General features: G+C 36.9%; 2 protein-coding genes and 1 pseudogene across 2 annotated transcripts in view; 2 read left to right on the forward strand and 1 right to left on the reverse strand.

Annotated features, from left to right (window-relative positions):
• Window positions 1-273: 273 nt before the first annotated feature.
• LOC113060842 (signal recognition particle 54 kDa protein) lies at window positions 274-5,268 on the reverse strand. The gene is made up of 17 exons (XM_026230062.1): window positions 5,226-5,268; window positions 4,750-4,866; window positions 4,517-4,618; window positions 4,336-4,427; window positions 4,165-4,249; window positions 3,863-3,967; window positions 3,470-3,536; window positions 3,324-3,381; window positions 3,080-3,230; window positions 2,840-2,988; window positions 2,660-2,760; window positions 2,009-2,095; window positions 1,826-1,899; window positions 1,637-1,745; window positions 1,332-1,502; window positions 1,145-1,240; window positions 274-912 (listed from the first exon to the last, which is right to left on the reverse strand). The coding sequence occupies exons 3-17, from the start codon at window positions 4,592-4,594 to the stop codon at window positions 821-823; spliced, it is 1,515 nt and encodes a 504-aa protein (XP_026085847.1). The 5' UTR covers window positions 4,595-4,618; window positions 4,750-4,866; window positions 5,226-5,268; the 3' UTR covers window positions 274-820.
• Window positions 5,269-5,686: 418 nt separating this feature from the next.
• On the forward strand, window positions 5,687-8,988 carry LOC113060843 (uncharacterized; annotated as a pseudogene).
• Window positions 8,989-9,097: 109 nt separating this feature from the next.
• The window catches only part of LOC113060361 (bromodomain adjacent to zinc finger domain protein 1A-like), a 22,474-nt gene continuing 7,074 nt past the window's right edge, over window positions 9,098-24,497 (forward strand). The window contains 24 exon segments of the mRNA XM_026229222.1: window positions 9,098-9,648; window positions 9,953-10,094; window positions 11,763-12,041; window positions 13,867-14,016; window positions 14,104-14,205; window positions 14,349-14,436; window positions 14,529-14,663; window positions 16,033-16,093; window positions 16,207-16,361; window positions 16,539-16,634; window positions 16,731-16,869; window positions 18,448-18,594; window positions 19,386-19,488; window positions 19,637-19,667; window positions 19,670-19,709; window positions 19,712-19,855; window positions 20,032-20,197; window positions 20,458-20,562; window positions 20,664-20,755; window positions 22,421-22,966; window positions 23,532-23,695; window positions 24,052-24,194; window positions 24,271-24,392; window positions 24,395-24,418. Of these exon segments, the coding sequence (XP_026085007.1) occupies window positions 9,982-10,094; window positions 11,763-12,041; window positions 13,867-14,016; window positions 14,104-14,205; window positions 14,349-14,436; window positions 14,529-14,663; window positions 16,033-16,093; window positions 16,207-16,361; window positions 16,539-16,634; window positions 16,731-16,869; window positions 18,448-18,594; window positions 19,386-19,488; window positions 19,637-19,667; window positions 19,670-19,709; window positions 19,712-19,855; window positions 20,032-20,197; window positions 20,458-20,562; window positions 20,664-20,755; window positions 22,421-22,966; window positions 23,532-23,695; window positions 24,052-24,194; window positions 24,271-24,392; window positions 24,395-24,418 (3,145 nt within the window). The 5' untranslated portion in view covers window positions 9,098-9,648; window positions 9,953-9,981.

The following is a 24,497-nucleotide window of genomic DNA, read 5'->3' on the forward strand; positions in this document are numbered from 1 at the left end:
ATTTTTAAGCTTAAATGTAATAACCTATGATTTAAAAGAACAGATTTTTCTTTTAAGTATTTACAATTATCTGACGAGGGATACAACAAAAAGATTGCTAACTAGTAATCTCTGTGCAAATTTTCAAGATGTTGCTTTGTAAAGTCTGGATTACAAATGTACACAATAAAGATTACAAGTACTATGGACAGTTTTTGTAAAAAGGGAACAAATTAAATATTTGATTACATTTTCAGTATAATTAAATAATAAAGGATAAAAAGACAATTAAAATGCTGTTAAAATGTTGCCATATAAATTTTATTATATCTGACAAAATATTGTAACATACTCTTTTGCAACTACTGTGTTCATCTTCGATACAAAGCCAAAGCTTTTCTATGGTAAGTCGAGAAATTATATTTAATTATAAAATAAACCATGATTTCTACTTATGAATATCTCATGCTATGAAGATGGTCATAGCAATTACGGTGTAAAATCATACAACCTTTACGTCATTACCCTTATTCCAGTTTAGAGATCGTGAAAGTGGTCAGCTATCAGTAAGTCTGACAATATTGTGAAGCATTCAAGTGACTCTGACATCACAAGACACTGCTGGACTTGATCTCAGGAAGCAAAATTTCTTCCAACAGCCCCCATGATCAATCCTTTTCCAGAAGCACTGGGCTTTACATGTAAATGAGCCAGTTTATTGTTTTACACCATTTAAAGAATTCAATTATTTGTGGCAAGACAGAACCATCTTCATCCGTCCAAGTTTTGGTTACTAAAACCATCAAGCTCTTTTGCATCCACTGTTTGCAGGTTCTGAGGTTCACATGTTGTTAAATCCCATCATGCCTTTCATATTGCCAGCAGCTCCCTGCTGAAACTGCCTCATCATGGACTGCAGTCCAGCCATGCCGCCTAATAGAAAAAAAGATTAATGTTTTTAAGTAAGGCTTTTACATCCGCCGTCTATATTCACAGATCCTCACATGCATCACAGTGACATGTGACATTCAAAAATGCAATTGGTCATATCAAATAGGTACTTGCATTCAATAACTGCCCTTTGTTTATTGAAGTTGAATCAAATATTGCTGCCCATGGTCTAGTAAGAAATTAAAGCATTTTAGGGTTAAAAGGGAGCTTATACCCATGTGGTGAAGCACTCTGGGATCCATCATTTTAGCCATCTGCTGGTTCAGTTTTGCCATTTGTGATGGGTTGACGTTCTTGGACATATCCCCTCCTTTAAAACAATGATACCATGAGTCACTGATTTTTAAATGCATCATGAAACTAACACATTTTGAATGAATCAAGTTTAAAAATCACTCAACCTTTGAATAAGCCTTTAATGCCTCCCATCTTCTTGACCATCTGGGCGAACTTTGTGTACTGTGTGAGTAACTCTTGTACATCCCTGGTAGCCACTCCAGATCCCCGGGCCACTCGCTGGATGCGGTTAGGCTGTTTACTAAAGAGCTTTGCACCGTCTTTGTTGTCAAGTTCTGAGATGAAAAACCACAGTCTATGTTAACTAAATTGTTCAAGTTCAAAGCTATGTCTAAACTTTCCAATTTAGACAAGTCAATGCATTATTCTGTTTGTAACCAGTATTAAAACAATCAAATATAGAACATACCCTGGTCATTCATACTATCCATTATTGTCATGAGTTTCTTTAGTCTGGCCATAGACTCCTGCTCATTTCCTTTGCTCATGAAATCTGTTCCAAAGCCTGGGATCATGCCCTGAAGACAAAAAATAAATAGATAAATAAAGAAAAGAACCACTCATAATTAAATATCCTTTCAGTAAAAGTTGTCATTACCATGATCTGACCAAAGGGTCCCATCTTCATGATGTTCTGAAACTGCTCATACATGTCCCTGAGTGTAAATTGACCTAAGAGAGAGAAATGTCATATCTGATGGTGAAAAGCACTGGAAAATATCTTTATGTAGCATAAAAACACTGAAATACACATTTTTATAAAACATAATGTTCTAGTTACCATGTTTGAGCTTGTCTATTAGCTCCTCGTTGTCATCAAGCTTTAGTTCATTCACTTTATCAATCAGTCCCTCAATATCTCCCATACCTAGAGTAAAAGTAAGAATTGCAACATAAATAACACAGTTCCAACATCCAATGAACAATCATGAAGGTGAGTTGAAAATGTGCTCACCTTCAGGCCATCCAAGATGTAGAGTCTGTTTCCTAATTGGAACAGATTTGGAGAAATTTAGCATTCCTTCACTTGCTAACCAATGTATCCTCTGCAGTGAATGGGTGCCGTCAGAATGAGAGTCCAAACATCTTATTAAAACATCACAATAATCCACAAGTATTCAACACCATTCCAGTCCATGGACTCCAATCCATATCTTGCTTCACAAGATATTAACTGATGGACTGGAGTCATGTGGATTATTGTGATGTTTTTATCAGCTGTTTGGACTCTCATTCTGACAGCACCCATTCACTGCAGAGAATTCACTGGTGAGCAAGTGAAGGAATGCTAAATTTCTCCAAATCTGTTCTGATCAGGAAACAAACTGATCTACATCTTCGATGGCCTGTGGATAAGCACATTTTAAGGAATTTTTCTTATTTGGCAATCTATTCCTTTAAACAGCAACTCTGCACCATATTCAAACCTTACCAAGCAGTTTGCTAATGAAGGGTTGAGTCTTGAAAGGCTCGAAGTCATCAATGTGCTCGCCTGTGCCAATAAAAATGATGGGACTCTTTGTGGCCGCCACACTGTAAACATAAATTACGTCAACCCCTGCATTTACTTACTTGAGTGCTGAAAGTAAAGCACATAAAAGTTTGTACTTACGCACTGAGTGCGCCACCACCCTTAGCATGACCATCCAGTTTGGTGACGATAACAGAAGCCACATCTACCTTGTCTTTGAAGGCCTTAGCCTGAGCCTCACAAGCCTGACCAATGGAGGCGTCCATCACATACACGATGTTGTCAGGTTGCTGTAAGAACGGACGATTAATTATATAATTTGCGTTTTACTATATATTAGTGTTTGATGTTTAATCAAAACAGAGGAACCCTTTCACTTACCACAGCATTTGACACCTGAAGCATTTCTTCAAAAAGTGAGTCTTCCTGTTTATGTCTACCGCTAGTGTCCACAATGATTATTTCAAAGTTTTCTGTCTTGAATTTTTCCACACCCTCTGCAGCTATGATCACTGGATCCATTTCTGTGTAACTGTTAATACACCAACATGAATTAATGATTAGGTTTGGTAAGCAGATTAAATACATTACAAGTGTGGTATGTTAAAAGAAAAACTTTTATTACCTCCCATAAAAGGGTATTCTGGCTTTTGTTGCATTTTGCTTGAGTTGGTCAAAGGCACCTTCATAAACAAACAAAACAATTTGACTTTTTTCAGATGTGCAGAAAGTATAACTGTGCAAATACATGTAAAGATAGAGTCAGCATACCTGCTCTGAATGTGTCAGCACAAATCAAACATGTCTTCCATCCTTTTCTTTGGTAGTAGTATGCCAACTAAAAAAAAGAACAAGGTCAACTTTTTCTAGCCCATCACATGGCAATCAGAAATAACAGCAATATATGTAATAAAAAGTGAGAAGTAAAAGACAACAGTAAATAGAGACAATAAAGACAATAGTAACACAAGATACACGGCGTAAAAACAGAACTGACGGTAAGTAATAAATACATTATTAACTGAATATAATGTATACAGGATTGCATATAAAAGAGAGATTGTTGATACTTAGTTTTCTTCCTCCAAACGTTCTTGCTTTTATGATTAGCTGTATGAAAAGAGCTATATAACCTAAAATCTCAGTGACCCAAGATCTGCTCACCTTAGAACATGTTGTGGTTTTCCCACTGCCCTGCAGACCCACAAACATGATCACATTGTTCTTTCCCTTCGTGGGAGTCCAGGCTTTCACTCCGGGATCCACCAGCTGCAATAAAAACACTCTGTATTTATCTTCTAGAATACAGATCTATCATCAGGCAGTCAATTCCATTTAGTTTAATGTAGTTTCTTTATGTTATGATGAAAGCTCCTGAGCTACAGGGTGTAAACAATTACAAGACTCCCAGAGGAACAATGTGAAATCCAATATTTATCAGACATAAATAGCAAACCATCATTTACTTTGACAAGTTCCTTGAAAACAGCATGCTGGATCATTCTTCTCTTGTTTAGGCCAGAAGCCATTTCCTCCAGATCAATGGCTGCCCTGAGATTACAGAGCAAAAATTAATTTTATAATAGGGAATCTACTATATAAAATGGCCAAAAAAATAAATATAACTTGTTACTTACTTGACATTTTCTCTAAGCTGCTTTACCAACTTGATATTCACATCAGCCTCCAGTAGAGCAGCACAGACCTCCTTGAGCATAGCATTTAATACCTAAATAAAATTGTTAAGAAGTTTACATTTTATGATGGGCCACACTGCTGAACAATCCTGATTTTAAGCTTGCATCACATTGACTGTACCTCCTCATTGATGATTGTGGCATTGCTGAGGGACCTCAAAGCTGAGGTTATCTTCCTCCCCAGATCAGCTAAAACCATTTTTGCGGTTTGAGAGCTGTGAACCTGCAACAGGGGGTTATAGTTACATCAGGTAGCCAAGATTTTTAAACCACCCAGCTATCAGTCATAAAAGCTCTGAGTAGAACTGAATGATGACATTAAAAGTGTGTTTGATGTAATGTAGACTTCCTTACTTGTTAGGTCAATGAGACTTTCCAATGTGGTGGGGTTTCCCCCCAAAACAATCCTCCTGTCACTGCTCGTTCTGAACCTCGAGACTTCAGGGGAACCAGAGCAATTATGTTTTCAACCTTAATAAACAAACACAAATCATAACAATGTTATCGCGGATGAGCTGTTCTCTTATTAGAAGCCATGTCCTGGTTGAATCTGGATGACATGGATCGTTACTATGTCAAAACATAAACGTTGCCACACCCATGAGTAATTTTAACTATTATAAAATCATAATAGAATATATATTTGTATGTTTTCTAAGACTGACTCCGTGCAGAAATGAGGCCAGACGTCCGTTGTGAACCCAATTAGCATGGTCGATTTAATTAAAGACATGATTAAATCATGTTTAAATCAAAACAATATCAAATTAAGATTCTCGGTAACCAAATGATTAATATTAAGACATACGTTTCGATTATATATTACTTGCCTAAACTCGCAGCTGCTGTTTTATCGGCGAGTGGAACAGCGACAGACTACAGACGTCATCTAACTCCCAACATCCCGTGACGTGACTTTACTTCCGCGTAAAATAAGAGTTAGCGTTTTATTATGGAAAAATATTATTTGTATTTAAGATTTGTTTTCACTCGTTGTTCATTTAACTTAAGTAAAATTAATATCTGTCTGTGTATATAAATTAAAATATATGTTTATACCATCTTTATTTCTTTAAAAAATATATTCTTTACATTAGAGATGTTGCTCATGGAGCAAAATCTTAAGGAGGAACAGAAGTACATAAAACTGATTTGAACTTAGAACGGAAAGATTGGATTTTTACTTTTAAGAGTCATTAAAATCTAAATAATGCGATTAAAATTACAAATATAAATAGTGTTTTTACAACCCGGAATAGTTAATTAATCAGATGACAAAAATGTACCGTTCTACCTTAACTTATGTCACACGTTTCCCACTACTGCATACATACAGCAGGAGCAGACCCATGTGTTGCTCAGTAGAAGTATGCTTGCAACATAGAGTGTGTTTGTCGTAAGATAAGTATCAAGCGCTTGAATCAATGAATTTTAACGATGCAAAGAAAGAAATTCTGCAGGTGTTGTCCAAGACGGAGAGACAACATCTTCCAAAGCTGTTAGAATGGTTGAAAACTTCCGGTAAATGCACGATTGAAATCTATGGTTATTGTCATGTCAGATTGTTAGATTGTATGCAAGGTGTAAGCATTTGTTCTGTGTTTTCTCCAGTTTATCTAAAGTATATCTTATTTTAGACAATATTAAGCACTTGATTATTTACTTGTAAATCCGTGTTTTTTTCTAATCTATATTTTCAGTTGAACTGGATGAATTCCTGGTGGATAACCAAAGTGTTATTCTTCAAAGTATTGCAGAAGACCTAAGGGTTTGCCTGCCATTGGAGGCTATGGTTCCCTCTGAGTCTACGGCTATTCAGAAGGTCTGTTCATTAGATTTTTTTGTATTTTACTTTGGCATTCACAACTACATTGTGAGATCCTAAAGCATACTTTAATGTTCAGACTCAACAGAAACCTCATCCCACTGTACATGTTGGATGCATTCTTATATGATGAGGAAACGGTGGATTCATTGTGTGAGGAGGGAAAAATGAGTCGCAACTACTGCCTCGACTGTGGATCGCGCAGAACAGCACCACTGGGTGAGTGTTTGCATGGAGACTGGGCTATGTATTACATAAATACATGCAATAATAAAGCCACATCATAATATGCATTTTTTTATGTTTCACAGAGTTCATCTCGCATTCCTTCTCAATCCCGGAGCTCCAGTTCCTATTCCACAATGTTCTTCCAGACCTCACAGGAAAACTGGTGGTCGATGTGGGATCTAGACTTGGAGCTGTGCTATTTGGGGTAAGTTGCTGGTAATGGTTTAACTATACACAACTAAACTCATCATTATTGATTGTAAATTACCTGAGATTTACAGGAACAATCCCCCTGGGGCACAAGGGGTTAAAGGAATAGTTCAACCAAAAATTAATATTTGTTGAAAATGTCCTCACCCTCAGGCCATCCAAGATGTAGATGGTTGATTTTCAGATACAGGAACAAATACAGATGAATTTAGGATTACATAACTTACTCACCATTGGATCCTCTGCAGTGAATGGGTGCTGACGAGAGTCCAAACATCTGATAAAAACATCACAATAATCCACAAGTAATTCATATGACTCCAGTCTATCAATTAACATCTTGTGAAGTGAAAAGCTAAGTTTATAACAATTTCAACCAATTATAATGCAAGTCCTATATCCATAATATTGCTTTCTCCAGTGAAAATCATCTTATCTAAATCAGGACAGGAATATGCACAGACCAAGCACCAATTACAAGCGAAAAAAGTCGAAAATTTATAAACTAATATGTCAGTGGATTTTAATCTGATGGGACAACATGGGATGGACTTTTTCACCAAAGAAGCATTATTACGGATTATGGATTTATTTTGGCAAGAATTGACTGTTTAAAGGTAAAATGTCTTAACAATGACCTTGTTTCTTCACACATGTGAACTGGAGTCGTATGGATTACTTGTGAATTTATTGTGATGTTTTTATCAGCATTTTGGACTCTCATTCTGACGGCACCCATTCACTGCAGAGGTTCCATTGCTGAGAAAGTGATATAATGCAAAATTTACATCCAGATCTGCTCCAATGAAGAAGTCAATTTGAATAAGAACATTTTCAGCTAATTAAATTTTTGGGGTAAATTATTCCTTAAACAATTTTCCGGGTCCAGATCTGTAGCCACTAGGCTACACCAGCTTAAAACATGGTCGGAAGGTACATCTATATAACTGCCTCAGATAGATAATTTTTCTCTCCTCAGGGCTACCTGTACAGTGCAGCATCTCAGCTTGTGGGGGTTGAAATAAGCTCAGAGTTTGTCAAGCTTCAAACAATGGCTGTAGAGAAATATGGCTTCAGTGACAGAATTCAGGTAATCAATCAAACCATTTCTTTGTCCTATGATAATTGTTTTGTCTGGATAGTGTTTTTTACAAAGATGTTTAATATGCACTGCATAGGTGATTCATGCAGATATCCGCTCTCAGGCTGCCTTAGTGCAAAATACAGACGTTCTGATCATGAACAACGTGTTTGAATACTTTCATGGAACCAAGTGATCAAATGCAGTAAGTGCCTAACAAATCATTAAACAAATCATAAATAGTAACTGTCTTAAATTAGGTTTAAATAAAAATTACCAATTTATTTTCTTGTCTTCCTTTTTTTTTTTTTTTTTTTAGAGCTTGGATATTTATTAGTCAGAATTTCAGAAAGAAAGGTGCACTGTTTAGTGACTGTACCCAGCATTCAAGAGGCACTTGCTTTACTTCAGGACGCTGTTGTAAGAAGCTTTTTTTAATCTATGCTATTTCTGAATTTGCTATTTCTGAATTTGCTATTTCTATTTTATTGTCAGTCCAATTCCAAACATCAGTACATCAAGAATTCATAAAACAAATCTAATGTTTACAATTTTTATCTTTTCCAGTTCCTAGAGACATTAGCACTCAGCCGATGGATAGAGGAAGTACCACTTGACTACTCTGTTTATCTAAAAAATGACACCAGATCCTGATTCTCTCAAGCAAATCCATCTTTATAGAGTACTTTAACCCTCAGAAGAGACTCTTATGATACATTAGAACCAATAAATCCAATTAGCCTCGATGCCTTTAACAGGACAAATGATGCGAATAGATTTAATTAAACACAAAGTATCCTCTTTTGATGAACTTTCACTTGTCAGTTTTTAAATCTGAGTTTGATTGTAAATACATTCATACTTAAAATTGTCAGTTTATGTAACTATACATCATTTTCATATAATCTCTTTGTCATGTTATGTTTGCATTGCTGTATTAAGTAGTCCTTGTTTAGAGATAATATATTTGTTTTCCAGTAAGTGCCCTCTTTCTTAGTTTCATAATCTGTTCAAATGCATTTCTGTCTCCAGCTCTTCCTGTTGAAACAGGAAGTAGAGGAAGGATTGCTGCTTTTTTTTTTTTTACAGGCAGAGGTAGTGATTGAAGACTATTTACGTCATCCTTGATATTATATTGCTTTGTGTTTTATTGCAAACTCAGCTAAGTCACCAACTGATGACTTAAGTTGAGAAGTTTAATTTGTTTGTTAACCCATAATAGCTATTAAAATATAAAAATTGTTTATGATAATGTGGCACAACCTTTTGCTAATTGCAATGACTGTCTATAAAGCAATGATAAAATTATATATTTGCATTTCGTACTCCTACAAGAACACTATCATAGATAATATAGGTCAAAACAAACTTTGAAACTTTCAAATTTTGATAATAATGATTAAATTATATTTTAGTTGCATTTTATGATTGTGCGTTCAAGAGAACATTTGGATACACACACTCAAAATGCTTCTAATCATTTGAGAAACTAGGCTTTGTGGTTGGGAAATTTGTCGCAGTGATGGCGCTACAATTATCTACCTTCGTTTCCAACCACAGAATAGCTGTTATCAACTATCAAAGCTTATTCAAATGTATATTAATATTATCCTATAATAATGTCATTCAAAATACATCAAGCTTGTATGGAAATACTAAAACCCCATTTCCAGTTTCGCCTCCCACTATTGGCTACGGAGGCGTGATTGGCGCTCAAACCATCCAATTGAATGTCGCCATTGTCGTGTAAGCCCCTCCCCCAGCGCTACCCAGTGGGTAAGTGAACTAGAGCGGATCAAAAACTTGTCGTCAACACGCTTAATAACCCCGCTCGGAGAAGTGGGACATATACTACTGTGTTTTTCTTTCTCTTCCGGAGCCGATTATCTTTTTTTACATCACAGATTTGGTAAATATCATCATTCGAAATCCGTGTATAAGGCTCATTTATTATATAGGAACCATGTGTGTGCTTTATATTCGTTTGAATAAAAGAGGGGAAACATGTGGGCTGGATTTTGAACGTCACCCGGGAAGCGCGTGTCATTAACAAAGACTGAAGAATATCGTTATTTTTTTTAAATATTTGAAATCCTAACGGTTCTACTTCAACCAGTTTCGAGGAGTCTCAAAGTCTGACTTTTAATGGAGCCGTATTAATTTGACATCTTTTCAATTTCTAATTGTCTTTCTGTGTCTGTTGTTTTTGAAAGTCTCCGAGAACGATAAAGAGAAAGGAAAGATGCCGCTTCTCCACAAAAAGCCGTTCGTGAGGCAGAAACCGCCGGCTGATATCAGACCCGACGAAGAAGTCTTCCTCTGTAAAGTCACACATGAAATCTTCAGGACCTACGAGTAAGTTATTTTCATTTTATCAACTTTTTTTTTTTTTAATTCATTTCAACTTCCCCTTTGATGCTAGTCAACAACAGAAGCGCTAGAAACTAACAACAGAAGTGACAGCCCGCTTGAAAGTTTTATTTTTCTTTCTTTAAACAACTAGCAACCTGCATTAATCTTGGTTTTATATTTTAAACAAACTTTACTAATGACCCAACACCCCTGGAGTGAAACAACCTTGAATTGATAAAGACTTAAGGTTCCCCCCTCCATACACCCGGCAGGTGTCAGTTGGAGGCCTTTGCTAGTTAGTTAGCTCAGTTTAGCCAACTAAACCACGGTACAGAGAGCAGACTGAGTGGAATAATTCACAAAACTATCTGTTGACGTGGTATAAGAACTTTAATAGTGCCATATCGCTGGTGGGATGTCTCCAGGAAGCCCCTGTTCATAGGTTTTTGGGGGGGTGTTAGCGGAGATGGGACAGACCTCATCAACACACAGGATGTTGTAGCTTAAAACGTGGTCGCTGCTATTGTTAAGTGTGTTAGCCCGATAGAGGCAGGAGTTGTACTGCTCTTTTTCATTATGATGTTGATGTCACTTCACATAAGTCCTGTGGAAACTAACTTACTGGTTATGTGGGGCTGGAAAGGGAAATATTATAATGCCCAGTTATGCAGCTATTTGGACCGGTCTAGGAAGTTGTCATTTGTTTTTATAAATGATAACGTTGGGATGATGTATGAAGTAGGATGCATATTATAATTTTACTATAAACTATCATTAGGTTTCTTTACAGTTAGCTCTGCAACTACCAATTACTACCATACCAATAAATGATATACAAAACAGAAAGAACACTGTACAAAACAAAGTAACTAAATACAAAACACTGTAACTAAATGACAACAAAAACAGCTTAATATGCTTTATGATTATTGTTTTGGCTACTTTTATTATTGATTACTTATGATGATATTCATGACATTGGATTTATTTTAAAATCTAAATGGTCATAAATTGATATACATCTTTATTTTGAGTGTCTATTTATTAAGCTTAAATATGAATGGCATACTAGTTGTTTGTAAGAACTTGAATTAGTAACTGTCATGAAGTTACGAATTCTAACCATTTAGAAATAAAAACCAAAATACTTGCATTGTGCACATTTCAAGTGAATACAGCTTATTAAATTGATGCATGTTGTAGGAGAAATAAAATTATTTTACCCCTTTATAGTGTCAAATGTCTTGAGTTGTCATTGAGATTGGTCTTACGATTCATAAGACTGATATGGGAAGTTTTTTGTGTTAGATTTACCAACTACTTGGGCATATAAACTAAAACTAGTCTAACTGGTATTAAGTGTGTGTGCAATTGTGTGTTAATAGAGCTTAAAATAATGTCTCTTTTTGATGACAAATGTCTGTTTGATAAGTTATTACTAATAGCAGGTTTGATTATGACTAACTTTTAAAATTGGGGGAAAAAGATGTGATTGTAAACAAATAGATGTAAAATGTAAACTTTATTTGTTTTACCCAAAACATGAAATTTTACAAGGTCCATTAGTAAGTTTCAGTAGCATGTTCATATCTGTGTAAACCATTAAGGTGTTGGGATAGATAATAACATTACACATTGTGTGTTTTTTTTTGTGTGTGTGTGTTTTGCCAGTGAATTCTTTGAGAGGACCATTCTGTGTAACAGTCTTGTATGGAGCTGTGCGGTGACAGGGAAGCCCGGCCTGACCTACCAGGAAGCCCTGGATAGTGAGAAGAAAGCCAGACTTAATCTTCAGAAATTTCCCAATGCACTGCTCGTCCCCCTTCTGCACCTGACAGCACTTACACACCGCTCACGTCTGCATGAGATATGCGATGATGTGTACGCTTATGTCAAAGATCGTTTCTTTCCTGGAGAAATAGTGGATGTTGTCACTCGTTCTGGTGCCAGGTGAGAAAATTGTCACTCAACTAATCAACATAAATCACAGTATGCAGTGTAGTGTTTCTGTTACAGGGCATTTCACCTGAGTGCTGACATTTTTGCTGATGTTCATGGAATCAGCTGTGAAACTTTTTATGAAATAATAAGCAATGCTATAAAAAATCTACATTTATTGAAAAAACTTTCGCATATCTGTGATGTTGTTATGTGAACAGTCAGCAGTGAGTAAGATGAGTTTATTCATCACACAGACAAATCTGCTAGCATGCTAATTTGTGAGTCTTTTTTAATTATTCAACAGAAGAACCATGTTATATGCTGCATATTTTATTGTACAATTCATGTTTATTTTTGTGTGGCACTGAAAATTCAGGCACTACAAGGCTCATTCAATCTGACTTTAAAGTCAGTTTCATCATTTTTGATAATGGGTAAATCTTTGTTCTTGACTTTTGAATTAAAAAAAAAATAGTAATTATTTTTTTTTAATTGAGAATATACAACAATTATGTAGACGATCCACAACTTTATAAGTATGTGAATAGTGATGAACAATAACCCCATATAAAGCACTGTTTTGAAAATACAATGGCTTAACAGAAGAGAAACACCCAGATGTTCATCGGTGTGTCTCCACCCTTGTCGGCCTCCTCTAGACAAAGCTTTTTTGGAACTCTGAAAGTCCTTTGCAGCTCTGTATACAGTACATTATCAAGTCTTCGAAAAGAAGAATGCCAGTCTAGCACAATTAAGAGTCCAGAGAAATAAAGTAAGCCTGTATAAATAATGTATGCCTTTTGTAGGGAGGTTTATCAGAGCTCGGTCCTTTAGGGAGTGGATCAGAGTCAGCCATCATAAGCTCACCTTGCTATTTGGAGATAACATAAAGTGATAGGGTGGAGCTTAGAGAAGCCACCCTGATTGGCTGAACTGGTGCATGAGTTGCACTAGAACTGGCAGAGACAACACAGCGCAGCATGGAGCCCCACTGGTAGACGGGGTGGAGGGGAATTTTTTTTTTTTTTTTTTTTTTTGAAAGACAAGTAGGAAGACCGCTATCTGTGTCTGGCTGAATGCCTGTTCACACCAAGCATGATAACGATAAAGCTATAGTTCTAAAAATCGTCCTCCATATTAAAGAATAGCAGAGTCCACACTACAACTATAACAATAAAAGATAGAGCATAGAGAAGCATGGAGAAATTGTATCTTTTGAATCATTTTCAGAATGATTTTTTCCAGCTGATGAATGATAGATTGACAGCCAAATTATAATGCATCCTACTATTATGAGCTTGAGAATAAACAGATGATATTGTTCGCTGGTGTCGACACTAATATCATTATCTTTTTAGTTATCATTCTTGGTGTGAACAGGGCTCGAGTCTTGCTGTCTGAACCAGTCAGTCAAGTAGATCACTCCCAAACGGCCTGTTTGATTCTATATGTTTGGATTTTTTTTTCAAGTTAGTGATGAGATGTGTTTTCTACATTTTAGATAAATCCAATATTTAAAGAGAAGGAAAATGAATGGCTGTTCTAGTAGCCATAGAGATAGGCTTGCATTTTCACAATTTCTTTATTAACTGTGCTTTTAAAATGGATTGAAAACATTTTACCTGTACACATACTGTTTGTAGTAACATTTCAAGTAAAATACTGGTTCCCAAGCTGTCTGATTAAGTCTAGTTTTCATTCGTTCATCATGTAATGTAAAGAAGTATGTTTTTCATATAAATTAGTTAGTAGTTCACACTTTTTTTTTCTATTTGGAACTTAACCAATTCACACAGATTAGTTTAATCGGTTGTAATATTTCCATGCTCAACAGACAACCCTGCAAAATATTGGATGTTACACCTCCTCATTCCAATGGCACAGTCAACGGCCATGTCAGACATCATATAGAGGGAGATTCGATTGTTATCAGTGACAGTGATGAGGAGCCCACAGTCACTTCTCCCAAAACACCAACTACTGGGTCTGTGCTCAGAACTTACTTTCTATGAAATGCTTCATATGTTTCCAAATCTAAATTGCATGCTTTATGCTTTTTTTTTGTCTAAAGCAAGAAGAAGAAAGCCACCAGTCCATCTTTATTTAAATACAGAGTTCAGCCTGTCAGCCCAGAGGGTTGTGAAACTTTAGTGGTAAAAGCTTCTCAGATTAGGTGAGATCCATATGTTTTTATTATTTTTTTTAAATAGAGATAAATTCATAAAATGTCATAGATGTATGTTTCTCTTGTTTGTTACTCATTGTAAAGTCTTTCACTGATTTCTCCCTCACCCACTTTTGCATTCTATCATATAGTCGTAAGAAGAGTGTTTTTAGTCGAGATCGATTGAAGCTGCTTCTTAAACAGCACTGTGAACCAATGAAAGGGACCATCCGACTCAAGGTAAACGCAAAATGAAACAAAATCATTCAGATTGCCTATTTTATTGTTATTTTATTTTTTTCCTTTTCTGGTTTTTTTTTTTTTTTTTTCAGCCATCAACAGTTCTAGAATACAAGATAGCCGAACACAGTTTCTCCCACTTCTTCCCGGATGAGCCGCCAGTGTTTGCCTTCAGTCCACCGGGGAAGGGCAGAGGTTGCCGTCCTAATGATACCTCCCCAACAGAGGTGGGTTATTTTGGGCTTAGATGTAATGTTTGCAACTTGGACATCTTCATTCAGGCAATTACAAGTATGGCACACAGGGTTTGCGCTGGTCTTGAAGTCTTAAATTCAGTTGTCAAATTTAAGGCCTTAAAAAGTCTTAAATTGTACAGGAAAGTCTTAATTATAATTTCAAGAGGTCTTAAATTTGGGGACGAAAAGACCAGAATTGCGATATGGCTGAATGTGACGATTAAACTTCAAAAGGCTTCATTAACTTCATTAAATCAACATGAGTGCTGCAGTTCGAAGAAGGGTGCTGTGCTGCTTTGTGTTCTGCTGTTACCAAGGAAACCGTTAGATTCTACCAAACGCTCCACCTGCTGGCAGAATGAATGAGCATTTTCAATAAAACTGTTGTTTTGTTCAGAGTTAAGAACAATACGAAAATTGACTCGTTTTTACCCTGCAAACACGCAGAGCTTTAAATGTGAACTGGTGGATCTATAAGAAGACAATGCATTATAAAAATCTGAAAAGTGTAGTGGTGTTCGACGTGGTCTCCGAATCCTGCAATAATATCGCAATTTGTTTGAACTATTTGTGATTTGATGTCCAGTATATCACAAAAATGAAACAAAACGCCTACAGTTTTCAATGTTAAAGTATTATATGTCCCTCGGAGCTGCATTAAAGCATGTGTAAATGATTAATTTGCTTGGAAAAAGCCCAAATGTAAGAATTTGACTCAAAAGATGGTGCACACTTTTAGAAAAAAATGTCTTAAAGGTAAAAATGGCCATAAAACTAGTTGGAAATGATAAATTTCTATTATTGCTGTGAACTTACCACACAGATGAAAAATATCAATAAATTCAGGGGGGCAGCTGTTAGCACAATTAGAGATAAGATATCAGTACAATAACACACTCTATAGCAAAATATTATGTAATTACCGTTATTGATAAAATCCCAGAAAATGATTGAGAGAGTTTTTTTTGTCTATTGCACACATTTTATATTTAATTGATATAATATTTTATCAATAATAATCGTTAAAGTTAATATAATAATTAATACTTTTGACTCATCCATTTTCTTTAAAATGGCTTAAAGGCTGAAATATGAAGTTTAGCATTTTATAAAATGTTTTGTTTTTGTGAAAACTTGTATCTGTAAATTTATGCTTTTATCAGTAATTTTACAGTGTAATATGGTACTATAGACATTGCCCAACCCCCATTCATATGGTATTAATTTTATTTATGCAGGTCTTAAAAAGGTATTAAATTTGAGCTTAAAATCCTGCAGAAACCCTTACCACACACCAATTTTTTCAAGAAATAAAAAAATCAGTCTGGTGTGGTTTCTCTGATTTGTTTCCTAATTTTAGATGAATTATGGTGAGGAGAAATTCAAACTGATGCAGCAGAAAGAACAGATGATGGCCATGGGTAAGTTTAAAATGCAAAATCCAAGTTACACACTGACTACACATGTGATATGGTGAATTTTGTAATGCATCTGCATAAATTAGCTGTTTCTTTCCATGGCTTGTGTTATGAAGAAAAATTCAAGAAAGAAAGAGAAGATCTATTTGAGGCCAAAAGGAAAGAAAAAGAGGACAAGGAGAAAAAGAGAGAGGAGATGAAGAGGATATTAGAAGAGGAGAAACATAGGCGGAAAGAGGAGAAGGAACGAATGAGACTTCAGAAAGAGAGGGTGAGTTGGAAGGTTTTTTGTTGTTGTTTTTCAGTGCATATATCTCTAGTGTTTGTCACACATTTTTGGTCCTACATATGTCAAAGTAAATAATGCTTATATTTGTTACATTTGATTAATTATTGCACATGTTATACTTTTGTTTGTTGTTTACGGCTAATTGTAAATGTGCTGCAGGAACGAGAGAAGCTAAAGGAGGAAAAGAAAAAATATGCAGAACGATTAAAGTTATGGAGCAAACCTCGAGAGGACCTGGAGTGTGATGACCTAAAGGTAAACATGCCCTCTCAGTCTATTAAAATCATTTTTGCAGGAACAAGTACATAAGCCGCAGACTAAACACTGTTTTTTAAATGTGCCTGTCTTTAGGAGCTGCCAAAGCCTCTTCCAGTGAAAACACGTCTTCCTCCAGAGCTATTTGGAGATGCTCTGATGGTGCTCGAGTTCCTGAATGCATTTGGAGAGCTATTTGATCTAAAGGATGAATTCCCTGATGGTGTAACACTTGGTAAGAAACACTTACTGCTCATAAATGCGTTACACTCTGAGATATTATGCCATTCCCACTCTCTAGCCCAAGTATCTTAAAAACATTCTATTTGTTTTTTCTGCCTTAAATCATAACCCATGTGAATCGTGCAGATTAGTAATGGTAAACATTAAGGTTGGTAGGTGTTTCAGGTGATGGTGGTTACTGCATGTTGAATGAAATCATGAAATTGCCTTGGGGGCCATTCACACATTGCGCCTAAAAAAGTGTGGAAAACGCTAGGCGTGCCGCTTTCTCCTTCTTTCCAAAGCGCTCGGGCAGTTGCGCTACTGAGGCGCCTGTCGTTGCTAACCAATCATGACACGATCTCTCCATGAAACGTGGAAATTTCAGCAAAGGATAAATGGATTTGCAGCACTAAAAATCGCTTGCAGTAGCTTTGCTACTAAATTTATTTCAAAATTACAATCCATATATAGCTATGGTCAGCTGTTCCTTCATCTTGGCTGAGATTTCAAAGTTATTACGGGAAAGGATGAAGCTGATTGGTTAGTTCTTGTCACATGACCTGCGGTGTGCTTGCGGCTCTCTGAAAAGTAGAGGTGTTTTTAACGTCGCTTCCATTATGAGCGCGCACACCACGCGCCTACATTTGAAAATAACAAACTTGAGCGCGCAAAAGACGCGATATGTGAACGGCCCCTTAAGCAGTTAACTAAAACGGTTAAAAAGGTAATGTTTTCTAAACACTTCATGGATGGAATGGTACTGAGACCACTGAATACGTGCGGGAAAGTTAAAAGGGTTCAAGTGGTTCAGGTTGCCAATGATAATAGAATAAAAATCTTGCAGAAACCCTGATAACAACTCTATTAATACTTTTACTATATTTTATATATGTTATTAATTATTATCATGATTATTAAAGGGAATATACACTTAGAAATCAAAGGGTCATGAACTGAGTGTACTATTAAAATGTACTATTAAAACATCTTGTAAGTTTCAAAGCTCAAAAGTACTGAAACTAAATCCAGAAACAAGTCATTTGGGAATGTGCCACTTTATGACATAGGCGTTGATCTTCTCCTGCAGAGATGGTGCTTAGCCACACTGTTACTACACCACTGCCTCTTTAGCCCATTGATATGCGCTTGTAGTAAGTGGAGAGGAAACCGAATCATGCTGATGACATTACAAGATTACAAGACACTGTGTAATGCAAGTTATGAAAAATAGTCTTTGAATTGGCTTCCTTGTGATCCTAACATATCAGACATGCGTGTTGTTGCTTCATGTACCCAAATTAACCCAAATGTCCCATGTTGTTTTCAGAGTATGTCACCGGCAGCGTCCAACTGTTATTTTAATAAGCAAAACTTTTAGCCAATCATAGCAGTGGACATTTACTTGCGAGTCTTGAGTGTGCATCTCCTATAAAAACAATAATAATTTTTTTCTCTCTCTTTCTCTCTAGCTGATCACATTGCTTGAATTGATTTTTTTTTTTTTTTATTAATTAATTTATTATTTCTTTGGGAGACTTTGAGATTAATTTTTTGGAATGCTCCTAATGAGGGTTGTTGTCGTTTACAGAGGTTCTGGAAGAGGCCTTGGTGGGCTCTGATCCTGAGGGGCCACTCTGTGAACTGCTATTTTTCTTCCTTTCGGCCATATTTCAGGCTTTGGCAGAGGAACAGGAGGAAGTGGCCAAAGACCAGGTGGCGGAAGCGGACACCAAAGGTCAGAGTTACAGAGGTTACAACTAGGGGTGTGCACAAATAGTCAAATATTTTAGTATTCAATCTGTAATTATTATTTGAAAAAATAAAAACACTATTTACATTTTACTACCTGTTGCTTTCATACCTGTTAATCCAGGGAATCCATGTTAAATCTTTAGCATGCAAACTAACTTTCAGTTATAACTAAATGCACTTTTTTGCGCTGTGGAGTTATCTATATGATTGCAGAATTTTTTTTCAACTAAAAGAAAACCTTGAGATGTAAAAATTGTTTTAGATCATTGTTGTGTATAATGCTCAATCATAAGCTTGTTCAGAAATGGTGAAAAAAACTTGATTATTAAAAAGAATTGTCTTTCTCATTAGCAATGTAAATCATGCGTCATGTAAATAAATATTAAATTTTTTTTTTATTAGCCCAAATATTCAAATACAATATTTTGGAAAAATTTGCATCCCTAGTTACAGCCTATTTATAATAGCCTATTTATAATACAGAGACTAAACGGAAGATATCTCAATTTGGGAAATATTTTGCTTTATTAAATCTTACAGACAGATATACTTTCTGTAAAAGTAAACAAAAATAAGAAATCGCCACAGCAAAATAAGTAAAATAAAAAAATAAGTTTAAGGATTTTTAAAAATATTTTATCGATTTGTTAGAAGATTTTCAGCCCATTAGTTCACCTAGCTGACATATGGTTTACCACTACTAGTCCTGATATGTTATTTTACCTTCAGTATCCTGGCGAGTCAGGTTTAAATGACTGTGGGTTTCATTCTTAGATCTTAGTGAAGCTCTGGAGGATGACGCTGACCCCACACAGTTTGCCATCAGCGCTGTGGCATCTCTTGCTGCTGCCTGGCCACAACTGCACCAAGGTCAGATGTGCCCTGATATATGTCTGTCTTTATGACCACTTAAAGAATTATAACTTTGTGCCTTTATGAATAATATAGACTGTTATATATATACTTTCAGTAATTCAAACAACCAGTGGAACCATGTTTCTTCTTTCTCTTTCACAGGCCTGTAGTCTGAAGCAGTTGGATCTGGACAGCTGTACTTCTCCTCTGAGATTCTGAGGCTGCATATCCTGGCATCGGGGGCAGATGCATGTCCACCAATGCAAAGTTTCGCTACCAGAAACAGGGGGGGTTTGGCTCCACAGATGACCCCTGTGTGGAGCTGTGTCTGTCAAACCAGTGCCTGCTCAAAAAGCTCTCCTGCATTGCTGTCTATGACCTGCTGCCTGGTTGGTGTTTTTATTTTTTATTTTATTTTTATATATACATTGGGGTCCAAAAGTCTGAAAATCTGAGACTGAATTGAGAATTTTTTAGTTTTTCTCATTTTGGGGGAAATAAATTAATAAAAAAAATTAACATTTTAGGATTTTGCACAGTCTAATTTTGTTACATGTGTGTTCAGGAGAGAAGCTAAAGATCCTCCATTCTTTGTGTGGAAAACTGCTGACTTTGGTATCTACAAGAGACTTTATAGAAGACAATGCAGACGAGCAGAGATCTGCCAAGCAGGAATTGCGAGAGCTTAAAGCTGAACAGCATCGCAGAGAACGAGAAGAAGCTGCAGAGAGGTACGGCATGGAGTCTGGGTAGCACCATATTTTAGACCGAAATGAAAACAAGGCTGTAAGGGATAGAAGTACAACACGTTCAATGAATGTTCTGTTGTTTTACAACATACTGATTTTTTTTTTAAGCTGATAAAACATGATCTAGGACTTTTATACGCTTGGTTTCCACTCGCTTTAAATGTAATATGGCATTAAACCTGACTATGGTCTATCACATAGACTTGTGCTTAGAAACCAATAGTTGCACCACCTTATTTCAGGGTTCGAAAAAGAAAGGAGGAGAAGCTAAGGGAACAGGAGCAGAAATTGAAAGAAAAACATGAAAAACTCAAAGAGGAGGCAAGAAATGGAGACCGTGTTTCAGGGTAAGCTGAACCAATAAACCAATACTCAATCCCTGGGTTTTGGGACAAAGCTTACATTCCAGTCCACTTTGATTAAACTTGTTTCTGTCTGTTGGTTGTAGAGAGGAGTTGGACATCAGCACAGAAAGCCAGGAAGGTCATGCTGAGCAAAACACAGAGGATGAGGAGGAGCAACCAACCAAATCTAAGAAATGTATCAGCTTTTAAAATTGTCGGCAGAAATATCATATCAGTTTACTTTAAGAAAATTCTTGGTCTTATTATAATCGATTTTTCAGTTTAATAAACCTGTAAGTGGTATGAGAAATTTTGAACTTTAAAGGTCACGTTTTTCGTGCTTTTTTGAAGCTTTGATTGTGTTTAAAAAAAAGTGAAAAGTGAAGTGACATTCAGCCAAGTATGGTGACCCATACTCAGAATTTGTGCTCTGAATTTAACCCATCCGAAATGCACACACACAGAGCAGTGAACACACACACACACACACACTGTGAGCACACACCCAGTGCAGTGGGCAGCCATTTATGCTGCGGTGCCCAGGGAGCAGTTGGGGGTTCGATGCCTTGCTCAAGGACACCTAAGTCGTGGTATTGAAGGTGGAGAGAGAGCTGTTCATGCACTACCCCCACCCACAATTCCCTCCGGCCCGAGACTAGAACTCACAACCCTTCAATTGTGAGTGTGCAAGTGTGCAATATAACATGTTCATGTTTCGCGTGTAAAAATTGTGTGTATTTTTCACACAATTTACTTATCTGTATACCGCCGTTTTCACTGTCATAAAAACGGGCTGATGACTTCCTTGTTCTATGAAGTCCCTCCTTCAGAAATATGTAACGAGTTCTGATAGTGCCAGCAGTTCCTGTGTTGTGATTCGACAGCAGTTTAGCGCAGGTTGCCCTCCTGGAAACGCGATTGGGCTAGTTTTGGACTAGTTTGAGAAGCAAGTGGGCAGGATTTGTTTTGAAAACCTGGCAATCCTGATCTGAACGCACGTGCTGGAGATGTACTTCTAATCACAGAACGCCTTTACTGACGAGATGCGCATGGAAAACGCATTAAATTTTTTGCATAGCCCTAACATCTAGTTAACAAAGCTAAACAGCATTGCCCTTTCTGTAATAAGTTACAGAAACTGTTAAACGTACCAACTTAAATAATAAAATACACTTAACGGTTGTGGTCTATAAACAGTGCCTACTCCAGACAAAGAGGGAACTGCTCCATCTTTCAGGAATAATCTTTGTGCGAATCCGGCATTAAACTGATTGAGATTGGGAGCTTTCCTCAGCAAAATGTGCTGCACATAGTTTTACATGTGGATTATAATTTCGGGAACCAAGTTAAACATAAATTGTAACCATTGATCTCAAAGTACAGCGTCCCTGGGAGCCTCAAACAAAGAGGATTGGACTCTGAGATGAAAATAACAGCGTTTCAACGACATGGCGACAAACGCAACTCTTCCTCTTCTCCGTCGGAGCACAACAAGACCACGTCCCCTTTTTGTGTAATCCTGTGGGCGGAGGTTAGTCAAAAAACATTCCAGTGACGTCATTACTGCAGGAAGTAGAGGGATGTAGTCCAAACAGGTCGTTCGATGTAAGCGAATTCTGTTCTAAAATATCTCTCTTGGCATTGAACTTTCAGCTTAGAATTTTACAGATATTATTTATACTCCTAACAACAACATTACACACTAACTACAGTTTGAAACATGGGATCACGAAGAACGGGACCTTTAATGATTTATGGTTACATTTATACATTTATATTACATTTTAGCAGTTCTTGCTTGCCCTGAGAAATGGTTGTTAAAATTCTATAACAAATCTATTCATATGTTTTTGTTCTCCAGTAAAGAAAACAGACAACCTCCCGAAAGAGAAACCGGTGGGTGAGGTTGAAATGAAAGAGAGTCTGAGCCCAGAGGAGTTACAGCAACAGCAGCTCAAAGAGAAAGAACTCCTGGAGCGCATTCAGAAAGCTATGGCCTGCACCTACATCCTGCCTCTCGGCCGAGACCGCCTTTATCGCCGCTACTGGATTTTTCCTGCTGCCGGGGCACTGTTTGTCGAGGAAGACTTCTTTGGCCTGACAGAGGACATGCTAGATCCCCGTCCTACTCCCGAACCTAAAATAGAAGCGCTTTCCTCAACTGAGAGCCCTGTTAAGACCGATGCCATCACTGAGGACCCAATGCTGGTCCAGAATACCTCACCGCCAGTCAACCGGCCTAATCAGTGGTTCTTCTACAGCACACCTGAGGAGGTAGAGCAGCTTATAGAGGCTCTAAACCCTCGTGGAAACAGAGAGAGCAGCCTTAAAGAGACACTTCTGCAGGAGAAGGAGCACATTGTTCAGCTGATGGATAGCAAAGCTGTTCAGCGTTACCATTACTCAGGTACTATGGGATTTTTTAAAGAACATCAGGCCAGACATCCAAATGCTCGCGCCTATCATTAATCGACCTCAAATATGGTCGACACTAATCCTGTTCTAATGTTAACACTAAAAACTGAACAGCAACACGCTCTCTTGGCGCTCTCTTGCTCTTAAAATGGGCTACTCCATCATTTTTGGTCCTACAGATAAGAGTAGTACATATTTTAAATCTGTGAAGACTACATTTATTTGTGTGCACACAATAATACAATAAAAACAAACTTAAGTGCTTTTGTAAAATAATGATAGCCAACCGGATTAGCTTTCTTCAGGCTCGGTCTGTGAACTTTAGCGCGAGATAAATTGAGCAAGCTTTATGATTGCGCTTATTTGGCTATAGACTATAAACGTACGATTAGTCGACTAATGCTTCAAATGAATGACTACTGGTCAACCAGAAAAATCCATAGTCGAGGGCAGTTCTACTTTTATATTTATTTATATTATATATAAATTCAGCATTGGTGAGCATAAGAGGGGAAAAAAATTATTTGTTAATCCAAACAATGTCATTTATTGTGCAGATGAATCTCTGCAAGAGACCAAAACCAGCACTTTAAAGCCAAAAGTTGGCCCGTCTTACACACAAAGCACTGTACCTGCTGAGCGCTTCATGGAGAACCGTCTCAGAGATCTACTACTGGATATTGAGGACCGCATCTATCAAGGAACTCTGGGGGCAATTAAAGTATGTTGATTGTATTGACCACATTCCAATGTTGTGACTATTGTATCTCTTACAGTGCGTTGTAGCTTGATCTGGTCAACATCCCCCCTCTTATTTTTATTTTTAATTTATTGGTTGCACTTTATTTTACAGTACGTGTACTAACATGTACTTATAATGTACTTAGTGTATTTACCTAAGAAAATCCTGGTAATACAAGGGGAAGGGTTAGGTTTAGGGGTAGGTTCAGGGTTAGTACCTAGTTATTACATAGTTATTGTAATTACTATAATAAGTACATAGTATGTACATGAGGAACAGGACTGTAAAAAAGTGCTACCAATTTATTTTTATTTTTTTATTGTGCCTCTGAAAAGGTGATGGACAGAAACTCATGGAGAGTTGCACTGGAAAATGGAAACATTGAACTGCTAAATCCCCAGTCCAAAGGTAACGGGCTGATCAACAGAGAAGAGGAGCCAATGGAGATTTATGAGAATCAAGTCAAAGTCAAAGACAGGTTATTTTACTTTAATAGCTGTGTATTTTTATTTCTGTGTTCAAACAGAGTCTGATGTTTGAATCCTCGTGTTTAGGTTGCAAGAATTGAAGGCTGAGGGTCAGAGTGCCACGTCCACTGCTGTGAGCACACCACAACCAGTCAATAACATTGTCCACTATTTGGCATATGCTCTTGCACAGATTGAGCAGGGCATAGAGGCAAGTTCCTGAAAGCTCCTCTAGGTAAGATCTGTTTACTTCTATGGTTTCCTTCTGAAACTTTGAGGGTATAAGAATGTGTTCCTGAAAACTATATGGATGA

This window comes from Carassius auratus, chromosome 42, assembly GCF_003368295.1.
Source record: "Carassius auratus strain Wakin chromosome 42, ASM336829v1, whole genome shotgun sequence".
Taxonomy (NCBI): Eukaryota; Metazoa; Chordata; class Actinopteri; order Cypriniformes; family Cyprinidae; genus Carassius; species Carassius auratus.

Excerpts from the sequence above, each read along its gene's own strand:
- LOC113060842 (XM_026230062.1), bottom strand. The coding sequence starts at position 4,594 with ATGGTTTTAGCTGATCTGGGGAGGAAGATAACCTCAGCTTTGAGGTCC. Across the intron at positions 3,382-3,469 it reads TGCTGACACATTCAGAGCAG|GTGCCTTTGACCAACTCAAG; the intron begins GTATGCTGACTC and ends TTGTTTATGAAG. Across the intron at positions 1,900-2,008 it reads AATAGACAAGCTCAAACATG|GTCAATTTACACTCAGGGAC; the intron begins GTAACTAGAACA and ends TCTCTCTCTTAG.